The sequence below is a fragment of the Alligator mississippiensis genome, chromosome 9, assembly GCF_030867095.1.
Source record: "Alligator mississippiensis isolate rAllMis1 chromosome 9, rAllMis1, whole genome shotgun sequence".
Lineage (NCBI taxonomy): Eukaryota > Metazoa > Chordata > Crocodylia > Alligatoridae > Alligator > Alligator mississippiensis.
The window spans coordinates 3,075,501-3,092,360 of NC_081832.1; the positions used below are offsets into that span (position 1 = coordinate 3,075,501).

Genomic DNA, 16,860 nt, shown 5'->3' on the forward strand with positions numbered 1-16,860 from the left:
ATTTTTTCCCCCTTCAATGCTGAGCCTTGCAAAAAAATACGTATAGTAAAAGTCCCGGAAAGAAAGACCGGTCATTGGCATATGAACAAGAAGGCTAAGAACATAGCGTGAGGCTGTGGTCCTCAAATCCTGTATGTGGCATTGTAGGAACATCCCTCTAGCAGACACAACTGGTCGCTGCTGAGCAGTAAGACAACTAACACCGCCATACGATCTCGCAGGGATTACTACTACAATGTCACTTCCTGATGAATTGCCATCCAGATCGAGGAGTTACCAAAATGATAGTCTGTTTGCAAAACGCAAATCAGCTGGAAATAGCACTGGGCAGTGGATGTCAGGAATACAGATAGGAGAAAGGCCGTCTCACGTCCCAGTGTTATTTTTCAGGCTGCGATGGCTTTTACTGCCAGCGGTAGCTGAATAGCGAACACTTCCAGTGTTGTGTACAAAGCTGCAGAGGAGCTGGAAGTCAGGTCCATGGGCAGTGATGAAGATGAGGATGGGAACTAGGCATGGGAATGGTAGAACCATTCATTTTGGGGCTGGTAAGCCACCGTTCATTTTTGGGAAAGGTGGCTTATTGGACTTTGCTCAATAAAGATCAGTTTGGCCCAAATACAGCTGCAATGGGCCACCTTGGTGGCCAACACACCCTGACAGTGGCATATCTGAAGGCCAACCCAGGCAGTCTCATCACCCAGACAGCAGCATGTTTTTGGTCCGGTCTCTGCCCAAGTGCCTCCATGCAGATGGAGTGACCCCAGTGGGGCTGTAGGGAGCAACTGGGAGCTGGGATGTGATGGGGAGCTCTCTGGGGCAGTGTATGTCTTCCCTGGGGTTAGGGAGGGGAACTCATGATGAATGTCAAGGGAAGGAAATCTTTGGCGCAAGCAGGGAGGGAAAAGCAATGCCTGGTTGCACAAGCCACTTGAAGCACAGCTTTCTCACAACACACCTTAATTTTGCTTTCAGCCCTATTTCAATAGAAAGGCAATCTCTCCCCATTATTTCCCTTGCTCTGATCATGTCACTAAACCCACTGTTTCCTCAAATGCCCAACTCTCGTGGGTGGCAAGTATGATGGAGGCAGCAAGATGCTCCTAAGCTCGCAGGAGCTTTCTCAAAAGGAGCAATAAGAATGAAACCACAGGGCTTTTGTTGTCTCTCTTATCTTTTATTTGAAATACTGATTTCTACAGGGTGTTTTGGGGAGAGATCTGAGCATCCCTAGGAGTTTTGTCCTGTCTACTGGCCAGGGAGGCAGAGGGCAAGGTCACGTCCGGTGGGGAGAGCTAGCAGTGGTGTGGTACGAAGTTGTACGGCATTGTACATGTTGTACGACGATGAGGCCCAGCGGCCGTTGCATGAAATGGCTGCATGTGGTTTTGAGGTTTCTCACCCAGGTGCAGAAAAAGCGACAAATCAGTGTGCCAAGCAGTGCTTGGCTTCACACTAAAGGGTCTCCTGTTGCGGCCGCTCATGTGAGTGCCTCGGGGCAGGGGAAGTCACAGTGTCGGGGTCTAACCTCAGTGGCACCGCACACAGCCACATCAAATTCGGGGGGATAGGTTTGGATCGACACCTGTGCAAAAAGAGCCTGGAAACCGGCCTCCGGTGCTGAACCCCCCATTCCCAAGCATGCCATGCGTTGCATGTTTTGGATGCACATGAGAAGAAACCAAAATAGTTTATTAGATAGCAATTACCAGCAGCTCAGATGACTGCCTCCCCCCTTCAGGGCCCGTTCCCTGCTCAGCCACCTCCTCACGTGGTCCTTCCAAGTTTCAAGGTCTGCGAATGAATATTTCCCCAGTTTTATCTTCTAGTATTTCCTCCACCCTGCTTCTCTGCAAAACAAAGAGAACAAGCAAAAAACAGGTGGCACCACAGCACGGCGCTCGCTGCAGAACCGTTGGGATCCAAGCCGTCCCGCTTGCAAGCAAGGGAGAGGTTAGTTGCAGGGGAAGAAATGAAGACGGCCACAGGCTGAGGCTCTGCTGCAAAGTTTGGCTGGCAGAAATCCAGGTTTGCCAGCAAAGCTTTGAACATGTATGCCAAGCCCCTCTCCGGTAGCAGAGCCCTCCTTTCTTATTCCACCTGTGCTGAGCACGCCGGGGCTCTTGCTACCATCCCGGCAACTGGTGCGGGGCATGGAGAGGAGTTACACATCTGGCATGGTCCGTTCAACAGCTGGCGCCTTTCCAGTGTGCATGTCACCCCTGGGCAGCACAGCTGGAGCCATATGGAGCTGCCCCATGGGCAGAGGTGCCCACACTGATGGCAGCTGAATGTAGACGTAACTATGGGACATCACTCTGCTTCTCTTGGTAATGCTGGTAGCATAAGGGGAAGGTGTCACAGTGGCAGCCCTACACACTGGAGCCCTTTCTTATGCACCAAAGCAGAGCACAGTGGAGAGGAGCGCTTCCCCTCTCTCTTTCTCCACCGTGCCTCATCCCATGTCTGGAAAGACAGTGAATCGGAGCCCCTTGGGACCGCTGAGATGGCCCGAGATGGAGAAATTGGTACCGGTGCCTGAAAAGCCAAGGGGGCTGCTTTGCTAGTAGCGCCATTCCCCAGTGTTGGCATGCTGTCTGCACGGTAATCCAGTTGCATCTCGTTACAGCTGGGAGCCTATCTGCCTTCCCCGGCGCTCCAAGGCTTCGCCTGTATCTGCATCTCAGGAATCTGCTCCCGGCAGTCAGGAGTGAAGCAGAAAGACGTGTTTACAAATGCTGGCGGAGGGGGAGGGAGCCCAGGCAGGGAAGTCGGAGGAGCCCAGCCTCACAGCCTTGTACGCTAGCTATCACTGTCAAGGAAATGGTCTTGAATAGGGAGGAAGGAACAGGCTGCTAGCAGCAAAGAGGCTTCATGCAGGGCCTCCTTGCTTCTGCTGCCATAATTAGGTGGGGGATTGGAAAAGATGCTTTATCATGGATTGGTCTGCTAGCTCCTTTGAGCCATACTGGGCACCCTCGCTCTGGGAACAGTGATGTTAATGGTACCTTTTCTCTGCCAAGGGACTCCAAAATGCCACCCTAGCCATAGGATTGTTGAACAACAGACTGTCCCTATGCCTGGAGAAGGGTGTTTGTGCCCAAAAGCTTGCAAAGAACAATTTTCCCAACTATTTAGTTGGTCTAATGAAAGAGCTCACATCTACCCAAAGAACCTTGTCTCACTAGCCATGTACCGTACACCAGCTGTGCTGCAGTCACTGCTAGGGGGGTGTTGACTGTTCGAGGGAGTGAGTGGTTTTGCATGTTAAAAACCCAGTGCCTGAGACAGCCTTGTGGGAAGTTACTGGAGAGCCTTAGTGTTGAAAGACCATAGGAGACCATAGCTTTATGGCTTGCCAACTGGCTAAGCAGCAGCTCTGCAGAAAAGGACCTGGGGGTTAAAGTGGAAAGCTGAATGAGCCAGCAGTGTGCCCGTGGTGCCAAGAAGGCTAATGGCATCCTGGGCTGCATTGGGAGGAGCGTTGTCAGGAGGTCAAGGGCAGTGATTCCTCCCCTCTATTCAGCACTGGGGAGGCCACATCTGGAGTCCTGTGGCCAGCTGTGGGCCCCCACTCCAGAAAGGAAGTGGACAAGTTAGAGAGAGTCCAGTGGATGGCAGTGGGAATGGTTTGGGGGCCTGGGGCACATGCCTGGTGAGGAGAGGCTGAAGGAACTGGGATAATTTAGTCTGCAAAAGAGAAGACCGAGGGGGATTTGATAGCATCCTTCAACTCCCTGCAGGAGAGTTGCAAAGAGGATGGAGCTGGGCTGGTCTCAGTGGGGCAGATGGCAGAAGGAGCAATGGGCTCAAGCTGCAGCAAGGGAAGTTGAGGTTGGATGTTAGGAAAAACTTTTTCACTAGGAGGGTAGTAAAGCACTGGAACAGGCTACCCCGAGGGGTGGTACATTCTCCATCCTTGGAGGTTTTTAAGACCTGGGTAGACAAAGCTTTGGCTGGAATGAGATAGATGGGGCTGGTCCTGCTTGGAGCAGGGGGTTGGACTAGATGTGACCTCCTGAGGTCCCTTCAACCCTTGTTTTCTATGATACTGTGATTCTCATGCTTCATGGGAAAGACGTGGATGGTGAAGCACGTGGAAGTCCCATAGGTAACATGAGAACCTGCAGCAAAGAGAGGTTAAGTGATGGGCCCAAGGTCACCAAGTGAGTCAGGGGCAAAGCTGGGAGCAGATTCCCTGCCCTGGACCAGTATAACCCATTAGGCCTGCCACTTAGCTAAATCTTGTGTCAAGCCCTCTGGTTCTTCCTACTTACAATCTCCAATTCAGTTGCCCATGGCTCACTGGAGGTATTTGGAGAGGAACTTGCTGGCTAAGCCTCCACCCCTTCAGTTAGAAATGGAGAGATACGATAGTGCAGGTGTTGGCACACGCCCGGACATACCTGAACCGTGTCCAAGCAATCGGCGAGTTTCTGCATGTTCTTGCGGGGCGGGAGAAACGCCTCCAGCCTCAGCGCCCCGCGGGCAGTTTTCTGGCAGGATATCAGGTGATTGATCTCCTGCGCCTGTGTTCAAAAAAACAAAGCAAGGCAAAACAAGGACGTATGCAATTGTGTTGGTTGTAGCAAGGTGGGACTAACGCGCCCCCAATGCAAGCCCCTTCCTGCTCTTTTCCCACCAGGAGTTGCACTCACCCTCCCCTCTCTGTTGGTCCCGCTGTTCTTTAAATTAATCAGGCAGAGTTTGATTATTCCTGGGGCCAGGGAACCGAATGGGGTTGCAGGATCTGCCTGCTGTGCAGATTGGGTTTGAGGCCTTTTAGGCCTGAATGAGTTGACCTGTGCTGTGGAACTGAACTGACACGACGGCATTTTACCTGGAGTGAGAGCATGCAAGTGATGCGGGGAAGGGAAAGTCACCTGCCATGGCCAGACAATCCCACTGCTATCCCAAACGTGTCCTCCAACCACTCGATCCCTCAGACGGCTTGATCCATCCCTCCAGATGGACAGGCAGCCTTTGGGCACCTTGAATTAGTGCTCTGGTTTGGTGGCCCATCGTGTTACCCTCATCCTGTCTAGTTTCTGTCCTCCTTGCTCTCGTTTGCTTGTCTTTCCCTCTGTATTTTCACCTTGGGTTCTCTCTGTTTTCATTCTGTTTTACATGTCTTCCTGGCTGGCCTTTTTCTGCTTTTCATAGCATCATAGCAAATGTCATTGCAAAGTTAGGTTGGAAGGGACCTCAGGAGGACATCTAATCCAATGTCCTGCTCAAAGCAGGACCAGCCCCAACTAGATCATCCCAGCCTTGCTCTGTGGCTTCAAGCCTTAGGGATGACTGAGGGAGAAGGGAGAGACCTGACACTTCACTAACACTTGTAGCACACGTCCAGTGTTGGATTTAGCATCACGTGGCATTGTGAACACATGTCCAACGTTGGATTTAGCATCATGTGGTATCGTGAACACATGTCCAACATTGGCTTTAGCATCGTGAGCACAAGTCCAATGTTGCATTTAGCACCATGGCATCATGAGCACACGTCCAACGTTGGCTTTAGCATCATGCAGCATCATGAGCACATGTCCAACGTTGGATTTAGCATCATGCGGCATCGTGAGCACAAGTCCAATGTTGCATTTAGCACCATGGCATCATGAGCACACGTCCAATGTTGCATTTAGCATCATGCAGCATCGTGAGCACAAGTCCAATGTTGCATTTAGCACCATGGCATCATGAGCACACGTCCAATGTTGCATTTAGCATCACGCAGCATCGTGAACACACGTCCAACGTTGGCTTTAGCGTTGTGAGCACAAGTCCAATGTTGCATTTAGCACCATGGCATCATGAGCACACGTCCAACGTTGGCTTTAGCATTATGCAGCATCATGAGCTCATGTCCAACATTGGATTTAGCATCATGCGGCATCGTGAGCACAAGTCCAATGTTGCATTTAGCACCATGGCATCATGAGCACACGTCCAATGTTGCATTTAGCATCACACAGCATCGTGAACACACGTCCAACATTGGCTTTAGCATCACACGGCATCGTGAGCACACATCCAATGTTGGATTTAGCATCAAGTGACTTTCTCATCAGCCTCTGCTCTTGTCTGCTTGGCTGGGGTCCCTCTGGCATCTCTGCTGAGGGCTCTGTATGGGGACTGTCAGTCTAGTTCCCAGACAAGCCATCACTACCAAGAGACTCCTTTGAAGCAGCCTTAGCAGCGTGTCCAAAACACAAAGACTGAACTCCGCTCTCTGCCCGGGAGCTGGTTCCCTGAGGTCAGGGCTGGGGAGCGGCGTGTGGGGAAGCTGCCTCTTCTGTGCACCATTAATCCAGGCCCGCTCATGGCCACTAACATTCACTTAAAAAAAATTCAACAAAAAACAAGCTGCCCAACAAAATTAGATCCATCAAACTCAGTGCCAAGGCCTTTGTCGTGCTTAGAAGATGTGCCTCTGTGCACAGGCACTGGAAACCAGCAGAGGCTGACGCTGTTTACTGCAAGTTCGAGACCCCCTGGAGACATGCTGTCCTGCTTTCCAGAGTAGCCCTGGGCTGGGGGAGGGAAGCAGTTGGACAGTAGCATAGAAGAAACCCTGTTCCAAGGTTGCTAACTATAGCATTAATCCCAGAGTCATAAATAACTCCAGTGCCATGGTTACAGGCCTAGCCAAGTATGATATCATTTAGTTTGGGATTAGGGAAAAATATCTCCCTTGAAGCGGTAGGGTCTAAAATAAGTAACTTTTCCAGAGTTGCTTTTCTCCCAGGGAATGAGCAGAGAAACTCCCGTCTGCACCTGTAAGCAGGAAGGGCTACTGTAGTAAATGCCATGAGAAGAAACGTGCCGGCAGGTATGACAGGGTTTTAGGATGGGATTTACTAAGTGTTTAAGGGATCCAGGAGCCTGAAGCCCTTATGATTTTCAGGACTACGAGAGCCCGTCCTTAGAGACGTGATGTTTTTCACCCCGAACTGGGTAATGCAGAGAAACGCGCACCCTTTCCTCCTTCCAGGAATTCGAATCCTCTGACGAGAATTAGCAAAAGGATTCCAAAAGATTTGTGCAGCCAATTACCACCTCTGCGTGCGCTAAGCTGTAGTAATTGCAGAAGCAAATTGCCAGCTACGGATCCATCACGGGTGATTTGCACGTACGACTTTGACAGCCACACACACCACTGGGGTAGCTGTCTTCCAACATTAGACGCACCAGCGCACACGCACGCAACTCTGCAGCTCCTAGCCAACGTTTAGCAAAAGGATTTGGACTTTTTTGTTTTACAAATGGGTCCTAAATGCACGGATTCCTTTTCTTGAATCTAATGGGATAATGTAGGGATGACAGAGGGGAGAATGGGTGCATGTGCACAGTCAGAGCTCTACAGTAGAGAGTGAGGGGTTGGACTAGATGTGACTTCTTGAGGTCCCTTCCAGCCCTATGCAATGGGCCAAGTTGGTGTAGGGTGCAGAAGGGAGCTGTGGCATCCCAGTTCAGCCAGCTCGGATGGTGAATGCCCTGAAGTGAACTTACTCTCAGGTCCTGAAACCGGAGCCTCAAGTTTCGGAGGCGGTTCCTGGCCTCTGCGGCCTTGAGCAGTCCGATGACCCTGGCCTGCTTTTTTTGCTCTGTGTCGCCGCTACGCTTGATGTACTCCGGGGCCATTTTCTCCATTGCAACGGCAGGAGAGGCCAGTATGGATTTCACTATTTCCTCGGTGGGCTCCACGAACGCCAGGTACCGCGAGCGCTGCTGCGGGGACATGCCAGCTGCATCAAATGGGAGCAAATTCTTCCTGGGGGCAGGGGGAATTTTCTTTTTGTGAGCATCTGCGCCCTTTGTGGTCATCTTTGCTCCAGATGGGGGACCTGATGCTGTCTAAGGAAAGAGAAAACAGCTGTAATAGTGTGTGCGGTCAGGAGCGCTTTGGGGTGCCCTGTGCATGTGAGGAAGGAACTGAAAACCCCGTCCAGCCCAGGGCGGGTTAGGCTGAGTGCAGGATTCAAGCACCAGTTCTCAGCTGGCACCATGTAGAGCGATCAGTGGGATACCTAGCATGGCCCATTGAACACAGCGCTGACCTTTGGGAGAGCTGGGTCTGCTGCTGATCTGCTCCTTGCCCCTAGTATCTTCCCATCACCTCCCTGTGCCTCCGTCTCCCCACTTATCCCACGTCTGTCTTCTCCAAGGTCTTGGTGACAAGGACTTGTTCTCTTCATTTGACTGCCCTGCGCTTAATGAAATGCAACCCTCATGTCAACTGCATCCTGGTGGGGCCCGCTGTGATATAAATCAGGCTAATAAAGCTCCAGTCCTCCTTTGCACACATCTTTGCACAATCGGTATTAGTGTAGCGCTGTATTGCTGTCCTCTAAACCCAGGGAGAAGATTCAGACATGGTGTTGGCCGTGGTGGGCACTTGCAGAGTAAAATGTCCAGTGCTTTGATCCAAAGCATGTCTTAGAAACCTCCTTGCTAATAGAAAGCCATCTTGCCTGATGCCTGCTTTCCTTAGAGGCTCCTAAAAGCCTATTTGGGGTGCTGTTTAGAAATGCTCAGACGATTGTTTTCCAGCATCTACTATTTGAAGCTTAGTTTTTAAGTGCAGTGTGCTATCAAAAGCATGTTTTCAGACCAGTCCTGGCCTCAAGGGCCTGTGGCTGTGCTCAGCTTGGATATACGGGAGGCCCAAGGAGCTTTGCAGCACACCCGAGGCTCACGTCCGTCTGCGATCCTTCCTTGGCTAAGGATGATGGTTTTCACACTGCGAAGGGAGGCCTTTGTAGGGTGAAAGGACTGTGGTCTGCTATGAATTTAGGGACGTTAACTGGGAAGAAATCTATCGCTCAGAAAGCACCGCGTTCATTCAACCCGGTTGCAAACATTAACTAATTGATCCTTAAACGCCGCTGTGAGGTAGGCAGGTGTCACGATCCCCATTTCACAGAGGCCTAGAAAGGTTAATTGACTTGCTTGAGATGACGAGGAATGGAGCTGGGATTAAAACGCGTCTGCGTCTGCACTAATCACTTGTCTTTGCTGATGGATAGCCGTAGCGTCGGTGGAGCAGGTGGGGAGGCTGGTGCAGAGACTCCCTGCTCTAAACCCCAGGTCCTCACGTGTCATGTGCTGTCGCCACCAAAGACATTCAAAGCTGGGCTATTTCACCAACCTCGGAGTGAAATGACAGCTCTTGAACGGTGCTGTGAACCCAGCCTGTCCCAAAGCGAAGCAGTAATTGTGCAAACGCTTTATGGTCAAGCCAGAGCACAACTGGTGTCACACTTATTCTAATCTGGTGCAGAGCCCAGCTGGATCCGTTCACGCTGTCAGAATGGGAAGGAAACTCCAGGCAGGGATTTTATCCACAAGCAGGCAAAATGTGGACGCTGCCGGGAACGCGGCATATAAAGGGAAGTGGTGAGACAGAGGAAGAAGCCAGCATCAACTCTCGTGCGAGGCAGTGGTGCAAAAGGTTTTACCCAACCCGTGCGAACGTAAACCGGCGCGTCTGACACAGCTCCGGGACAGTTAAGCAAAGGCAATGCTGCTCAGTGCTCATTTCTTTCTCCGGGCCCAGGATTTCTGCACTGATACGTGCCAGTCTGCGGTAACCAGAAACTCTCCTTACCACAGGAAACAATGTTGGTCAGGAGCAAGCCTGGCTCAGGGCCCCACGGCGCTGCCTCGGCTAACACCCCTCCAGCTTCCCCTCCTGCTTGCAGATCTGGAGGCTGATTCAATAAGAAACATGGTTGATAAAGAGACTCAGTATGGTTTGCTTTCAATTAAACAGGCAGGCAACTAAGACACTACTCGAAGAGCAGAGCTATTAAATAGCACATAGCCGACGCGCTGGGGTCAGCGGGGCTTGTTTTAGGTTGCTCTCTGCCAAGAAACTGAAGTGCAAGTGAGGAATTTCACCTGATTTCACAGGCATGCAAACGGGGATGGGAGAAGGATTGGGGCTGTAGGAGGGTAGGGGCTATTTTTCTTCCTGCTATTATAGCTTTGCTTGTCTCGAGCAGTACCGAGGCAGGTGGAGATGCCGCAGCAGGCTCCTGAGAGGAGAGATCTAGTTCTTCCAAGAAAAGGCTCAGCACAGTCCCTAAATTCAGCTGTGCGCTGAGCAACTCCATGCACAGCAGATGGGTGGCAATTTAAATATGAAAGAGAATCTGAGTTTAAGGGAGTCTGTTTGGGACAGTTTGGGAGTCAAAAGGAGACAAGCCAGGCAGAATTCGGTTTCTTCAACCCCAGAAGCCATTTAGCATCCCTTCTTACTTTGGCTATAAACCCTGAAGAAGCAAGGGCTTGCATATCTGCAGTAGTAGGAGAGTTATATATATATATGTGTGTGTGTGTATGGAAAATTACACCGTATTCATCTGCTGTTTGCAGTGACTTTGGTGTGGGGGACTTCACAACAGCCAAAGGTGAAAGGCAATCCCGTGGTAGGAAACACCCATCTTGTTTGAACGGGGTGCACGTTGTAGCCGTGGTGGTCTAAGGACACAGGCAGACAAGGCTCTTTGTGTGAATCTGATTTCTTTGATTAAACCAACTTGAAGAGTTGGAACAATTTTTCTTTGCCAGCTTTCGGGTATAAACACCCTTCAGCAGGCTTGAGGAAGCATCTGCAGCTGGTGTGTGCTCTTCCTGGATGGACTGAATAGGAAAGAAGCCAGAGGCTGGTGTGCATGCAAGAAAACCCAGCCCGTGAAGATGTAAATAGGACTTGTTTGAAGTCATTAGACTTACTGAACTATTTCAGCTGGAAAATTAGCTGCGGTGGGTGCAAGAACATTTTGGCTAACAGCAATCTGTGTGCTGTTACATATAGGCGGCCACCGGGACAATGTGTTTTTTGGCTAGAGAGCTTGTGCTTTGTTTATAGTGACCGTAGTCATATAAGAAAAAAAATTGCGGGGAGAGATCTTGACTACCGAGATAAACTGCTCTGACTTCAAGGGAGACGGCTTCGAAAATGTCTGATTGTTTACCTTGTGGTTTTGAACCAGATGGTAAAGAGAAGGGCCTAAGCACAGGCAGAGCATGGCTTTGTCTCAGAGACGGTTGCTTTTATTTGCTGCTGCTCTTACAAAACCCTGGCAGGAAATCGCTCAGGATGCCACCGATGAGAAAGAGGAAGTGGTATTATTTCAGGATCGCAGTGGATGCTGCAACTGGGATTTCAGACACGTACAAGCCCATGCCTTTTTCCTGTTCATATGTCATTTGCTTCCAGCGCTCGATTTAGCTTCTGGTGCCAGAGGAGCCGGGCGTGCTGCGATAAACTGTTTGCGCGGCTGTTAGTTGAAGTCTTTATGGCTCGTGCCCAAAGACGAGCAAACTGCCTTGTAACTCGTCGCTTCAGGGTGTTGTTCTTACAAAACCCAGTACAGGAACTGAAACTTTTGAAGTCTTACCGAGCAAATTGGTAAAGTACCCACCCACTCTGAGTCCTCTTTGACTCACTGGTGCAATGCTTGAACACAAGCAGGTAGTGCTGGGGGAATACGCTAGTCCTGCAGAATTCAAACCTTTCCCTTGCCCAAACGGTGGCACGTAACAAGGTTCAACGAGGCTTGTTTTTTTGCCCTGCATTATCGCGGTGGCGTGTCATTGTTGCACAGAACCGTTTTGCCTTCGTGGAAGTCACGTGGCTAAACTTCTATGCCTCACTGAATATTTTTTTTTAAACGTTGCGGGCTAGGTTACAAGAGGTTTCACACGCACATCGCTGCAGTCCCACCGATTGCATATGTAAAACCTGTTACTGGATGTACAATCACTTTCAGTTTCCAACAGACCATTTGCATAGTCAGTTAGTACAGTTGTAGCGGCAGTCCTGGTAACTGTGCATACCGATTATGCATGCAGAGGCCCACATGTATTTTGCATATAGATTTGCATATCTGTTGTGTGCAGGGAGTTCACAAAATGTACCCGTGTCTGTTTTTAGTCAAAAGACTGAGGTCTAATTCTGAATGTTGTTTCCTAGCTTGGTTCTGATATGAGGCTAATTAATCTTTACATACACCTAGTTGTTTACAGAGCTGTTTAATCCAACCAATTTTAATTCACGGCATTAGTGTTCATGGTTATTCAAACCCACTTTAATGATTAACTATTTTTAAACTGGAAAAAAACTAGTTTGCTTTAATACCTTTGAATTAAAGTGTACTCATTTTTTTGGAGAATGAATTACCCTGAAAGTTCAAGGATGATGCATAAACTGTTAGTTCAAATGCTATGACGGTGGGTCGGGGGTAGGAGTAGTGGGGTCTAAGAGATGTGCAATGAGAGAAAGGCTTTCATTTCCAGGCTGCTGAGATGCCATCAAGCAGAAATATGGGGAATATAACATCATTTAACTAGATTTCATGTGGACCAATCTGTTTTGGTATTTTCTTGGGCCAATCACAGCAATACATAGGGGTGCTCAACATTTGCTTTCCTTTAAGAACCACCTGTATGCTGGGGGCATGTGTCATAGGATCAAATAAAAAGCCACTTTCACCCTGAGAGTCCTCAAGTTAGTGGCCCAAAAGAATGTATGAGCCTTTTTAGAAAAGTAGTGCTATTGGTCTTTGAAAATAGAGGCCTTTGGAAGTCGACGAAGGTCCTCGTTTACAAGGCTGTCGTGCTGAGCACCCTCCTCTCCTGCAATGAAACCTGGACCGTCTGCTGATGCCACATTAAGACCTTCGAGAGCTTTCACCAGTGGTGCTTGCGTTGAATCCTGGGGATCAAATGGGAGGACTGCCGGACCAGCGCGAGCGTCCTCCATGAAGCTGCGTCCACCAGCATTGAAGCCTTGCTCTTGAGAAATCAACTCCGATGGATGGGCCTCTGTGTCTGGATGTCCAAGAACCGCCTCCCTCGCCAGATTTTCTTCTCCCAGCTCTCCGTTGGCCAACGCTCAAAGGGCGGCCAAAGGAAACGGTACAAAGACATGCTCAAGGTGACCCTCAAGCACGAAGGCATCGACACTAATGGCTGGGAGAAGCAAGCTGCTGACCGTTTAGCGTGGTGCCACCTGGTCCACCAAGGCGTGCACCACTATGAGGCCCGATCCCAAGGCAGAATGGCAGCAGCAGAGAAAGGAGGAAACCAACCCAGGGCTGCAAATCCCACTCCCCCATGCAACAACTTGCCCCCATTGCCGAAGAACGTGTGCACCTAGAATCAGGCTCCTCAGTCACCCGAGGCCCCATCAAACCTGGATGTCATCCTTGACTTCGGGGAATGCCGCCACCAATGTGTATCTATCTATCTATCTATCTATCTATCTATCTATCTATCTATCTATCTATCTATCTATCTATCTATCTATCTATCTATCTATCTATCTATCTAATATGTATGCATCTCTCTCTCTCTCTATATATATATATGTATATCTATATATAATATGTATGTATGTGTGTGTGTGTGTGCATGTATATATGTAGGTTAGCAAGGAAGTGCTTTGAAATTCAGGAGGATAAAATACTCAGGTGATAGGATGGATGGCACAAAGAATAATAACAATAGCAGTGCATTTCCTAAGCCTGCTCTGTAGGCCCTCTGAACTCCTAATAAACTCTGACCAAATGAAGAAAGGCAACAGAGCTCAGTATACAAACACTGTCTGCAATTCTGCATTTTAATTTTCTGGTTTTGACCTGGTGGCAGAAACAGGCCCACTGAGGTTTAAAGCATACGCTTCTCTCCCTATGTAATGGCCACACCATGAGGTTGAATGTGTGGCCACTTTCTTTAGAGAAGGTGAGCCTTGGTCACTAGTGTGTACTCCTGTGGTCCTACATAAAAGAACATTGGTTTTCCTGTTGGTAAAAATCAAACAGCAAGCTGCCATGTTGCAGGTAAAAAAGCATCACTCAGAGTCCTCAGACTGCAGGGGAACAGGAAGCTCTGGCTGAAGTGATTTCAAGATTTTCTCCTGACCTGGATCATGTCCCTAATGCAGGGGTAGGCAAATATTTTGGGCAGAGGGTGGCTTGCTGAGTTTCGGCAAGCCATCGAGGGCCGCATGACAGGCAGCCCAGGGCAGATTAATATTAATTTTCTACATTTTTTAGGGGCCCCATGGGCCGGATAGAATGGCCTGGTGTGTTGCATCTGGTCCCTGGGATGCATTTTGCCCACCCCTGCCCTAATGGATGGGATGGACAGCAGGGAGGAGCAGGGGGTGGGTGGGGGGTCTGCTGGGCCGGCAAGCTGGGAATGCTTCTGCTTGTGGACTCAGGAAGGACAGTGAAGTTGTCCCCCCAGACACCACAATACAGTTGTAGGGCAGAAACATTTAGTGCAAGGAAAAGCTCCATGAATTCCCATTGCCCGGCTTGGGTTCCTGCAGAATCCGCATGGATGGTGCTACACCAGTTCGGCCACAGAGCAGCTCTGTAGCATGCACAACGGTAGCTGGACTTCACTAAACCAAGCACCCACCTGCAGGTGCCCTCACCTGGGTCCGATGCAGTGAAAACACACTTCCACAACCCAACCCTGGCAGCGCTGCTGGCGTTGTGGGAGCTCTGTGCCTCAGCAACATCACCAAATCTGGCCACACATAGGGTTAGTTTTTTCAATGAGCTCATCCCCCATGCAGGCGTAGGGTTGCCAACCCTCCAGGATTGCCCTGGAGTCTCCAGGAATTAGAGATAAATCTCCAGGAGACTGCTGAGAGTCACCCAGGAGATAAATGATAGGGCATTCATTAAAATAAATATTAAACATTGAATCAGATGCGTACAGTTGTGCAGTGGGCTTTTAAAGTGTAATAGTCATGTGTGTTTGCCTTCCTGACGTGAAGTCATTAATGTCATTACTTCATGTGATGAAACCTCCCGGAATAGATTCAAACAGAGTTGGCCACCCCACGTAGGCACCAAAATGTGTTGAGCAGAGCTGCCACGAGCCAGTAACTGCCTTGTGTGTCATTAGCTACAGTGGCCTGTCTTAGACAGGCTACCGTCACAGTTTTGAGGGGCATTAATTAGTAGTAATATACAGAAGCACAGAATTAGAAGTGAGATTTCAGATGATCTGACGGAGCCCTCCGGGGTGCATGTAGCAAAAGACCCTTCCTTAGCACAGGGAACCTGTAAGGATGAGCCCAGCTGTTGGATAAAACTGGTAGGGACATTTTTTCTGCGCAGTGCTATAGCACTCGGTGAGAAATCGCGGGGACTGAACCCAGTTTGGTGGTCTGGAGAGTATGGTTTTAGAGGGCTCATGTGTTGTTTCTAAAGGTATTAGCTTCACCTTGAGACAGAACTGCCAGTTCCTAGCATTCAAACGTCATGAGTCCGGTCCCCCCGCGCTCCGGAGACTGGCTTAAAATGCTACTGCTTTTAAAGAGAGCAAACCCCTGAGAGAGGGATGTGGCGGGCAAAACGTAATAACTTCAGGAATAGCTTTGGGGAATCTCCATTAACTCCTCACTCCCCAAGATTCAACTTCCCCTGGTGACACATTCCCTGGAAAGACATCCTTTCCCCCCACGGGCATCTTTCCCTGCAGTTGTCCATGGGCAAGTTTCTTGTGCTCTTGCTTAGCTGTAGCTCCCGGGTTTTGAATTCCTTCTACTTGCCATCTGCTTTGCAGCCCTTTGCTGTTCATGTTTTCTTTAAGCCTTCAACTTATGAGGGTTATGGACTTATTTTCAATGCAAGCTGTGACTCAGGCAATCACATGATTCCAGGACCTGCAGCTTGATGGAGAGCTGCCCACATTGCCAGCATTCAGCAGTGCTGTTTGAGCTTTTAAAACGCAGGCACCAGTGGAGCTAATTCCTCTGTCTCTCCTCTTCCTCCCCCTCACCTCACGAAGTTTGGGTTCCCTTTGGTTTCCAGGATGCTATACATCACCCCAGCTGTTCACCCCCCCAAAAACACCAGCGGGGCGTGCATTGCAAACTATGAACGTGGTGCGTGCGGTGCCTCGGATCTAAGCCCCGGAGACCCCTCTTGGGTGAAGTCTCACCTGGAGCTAATCAAAACACACTTTGCTTCCAAAGGGAGAAGAAAAGTGACTTTGGGATTCTTCTCTCCCTGCCTTTTTCCTTTTCCCACTTTGTGCCTTGCCCCTGGCTCAACAGGAAGCCGTACTCACTGGCAAGCTGAGCTGCCTGGCCCCCACGCAGGTCTGCTGGGCTGCCCCAGCCGGGACGGCTTGCAAGGGGGGCTCCAGGGAAGCAGAAGACAAGGCTGGCAGGTGGAGACACCACTGCCAATGCAGCGCCCTGCCCGCCTAGCTCCCAGTGCATGCCCTGCCCATCTTGGTGGCCTCTGGGCCCTGAGACTGCCCAGCCTCAGGAGAGCCCTGCAAGGGGGCAGAGTCGGGTTGGGGAGCTGCAGCAGAGGCCCTGGGGGGTGCAACAGGGGGTGACATAGGGGTGCAGTAGGAGCCTTGGGGGTGCAGCAGTCTTCAGGGGTGCAACAGGGGGGGTGCAGCAGGGGTCCCATGGGGGGTGCAGTAGATGTCACAAGGGGGGTGCAGCAGAGGCCCTGGGGGTGCAGTAGGGGTCCCATGGGGGGTGCATGAGGATGCCCCGGGTCCTGGCCCCGGGGGGTGGGGGACGCTCTTACCCGCCCTTGCAGCATCCCTGTCTCCCTCGCGCCGCGCTGTGTACCAACGTTGCCGTGGCTACCGCGCTGCCGGGCAACCCTGGCCGGGAAGCCCCGCCCCCTTCGCTGCCGGGCATGCGCTCTGCGGGCGGCGGGTGCGATGCAATGCGGGGCTGGGCGAGGGAGCCGGCTTTCCAGGGTCAGGGCTATGGAGACAAGGCAGGGACGTGCCAGGCTGGGCGTTGCAATCCCGGGGAGCAGAGGGCTGCCATCGCAGGGGCTGGCACAGTGCAAGCCTGAC

General features: G+C 50.6%; 1 protein-coding gene across 1 annotated transcript; it reads right to left on the bottom strand.

Moving 5' to 3' along the window:
* Positions 1–1,671: 1,671 nt before the first annotated feature.
* Positions 1,672–16,629, bottom strand: LKAAEAR1 (LKAAEAR motif containing 1). Its single transcript, XM_014609495.3, has 4 exons — positions 16,581–16,629; positions 7,516–7,860; positions 4,407–4,529; positions 1,672–1,850 (listed from the first exon to the last, which is right to left on the bottom strand). The coding sequence occupies exons 1-4, from the start codon at positions 16,593–16,595 to the stop codon at positions 1,788–1,790; spliced, it is 546 nt and encodes a 181-aa protein (XP_014464981.2). The 5' UTR covers positions 16,596–16,629; the 3' UTR covers positions 1,672–1,787.
* Between the last annotated feature and the right edge of the window lie 231 nt (positions 16,630–16,860).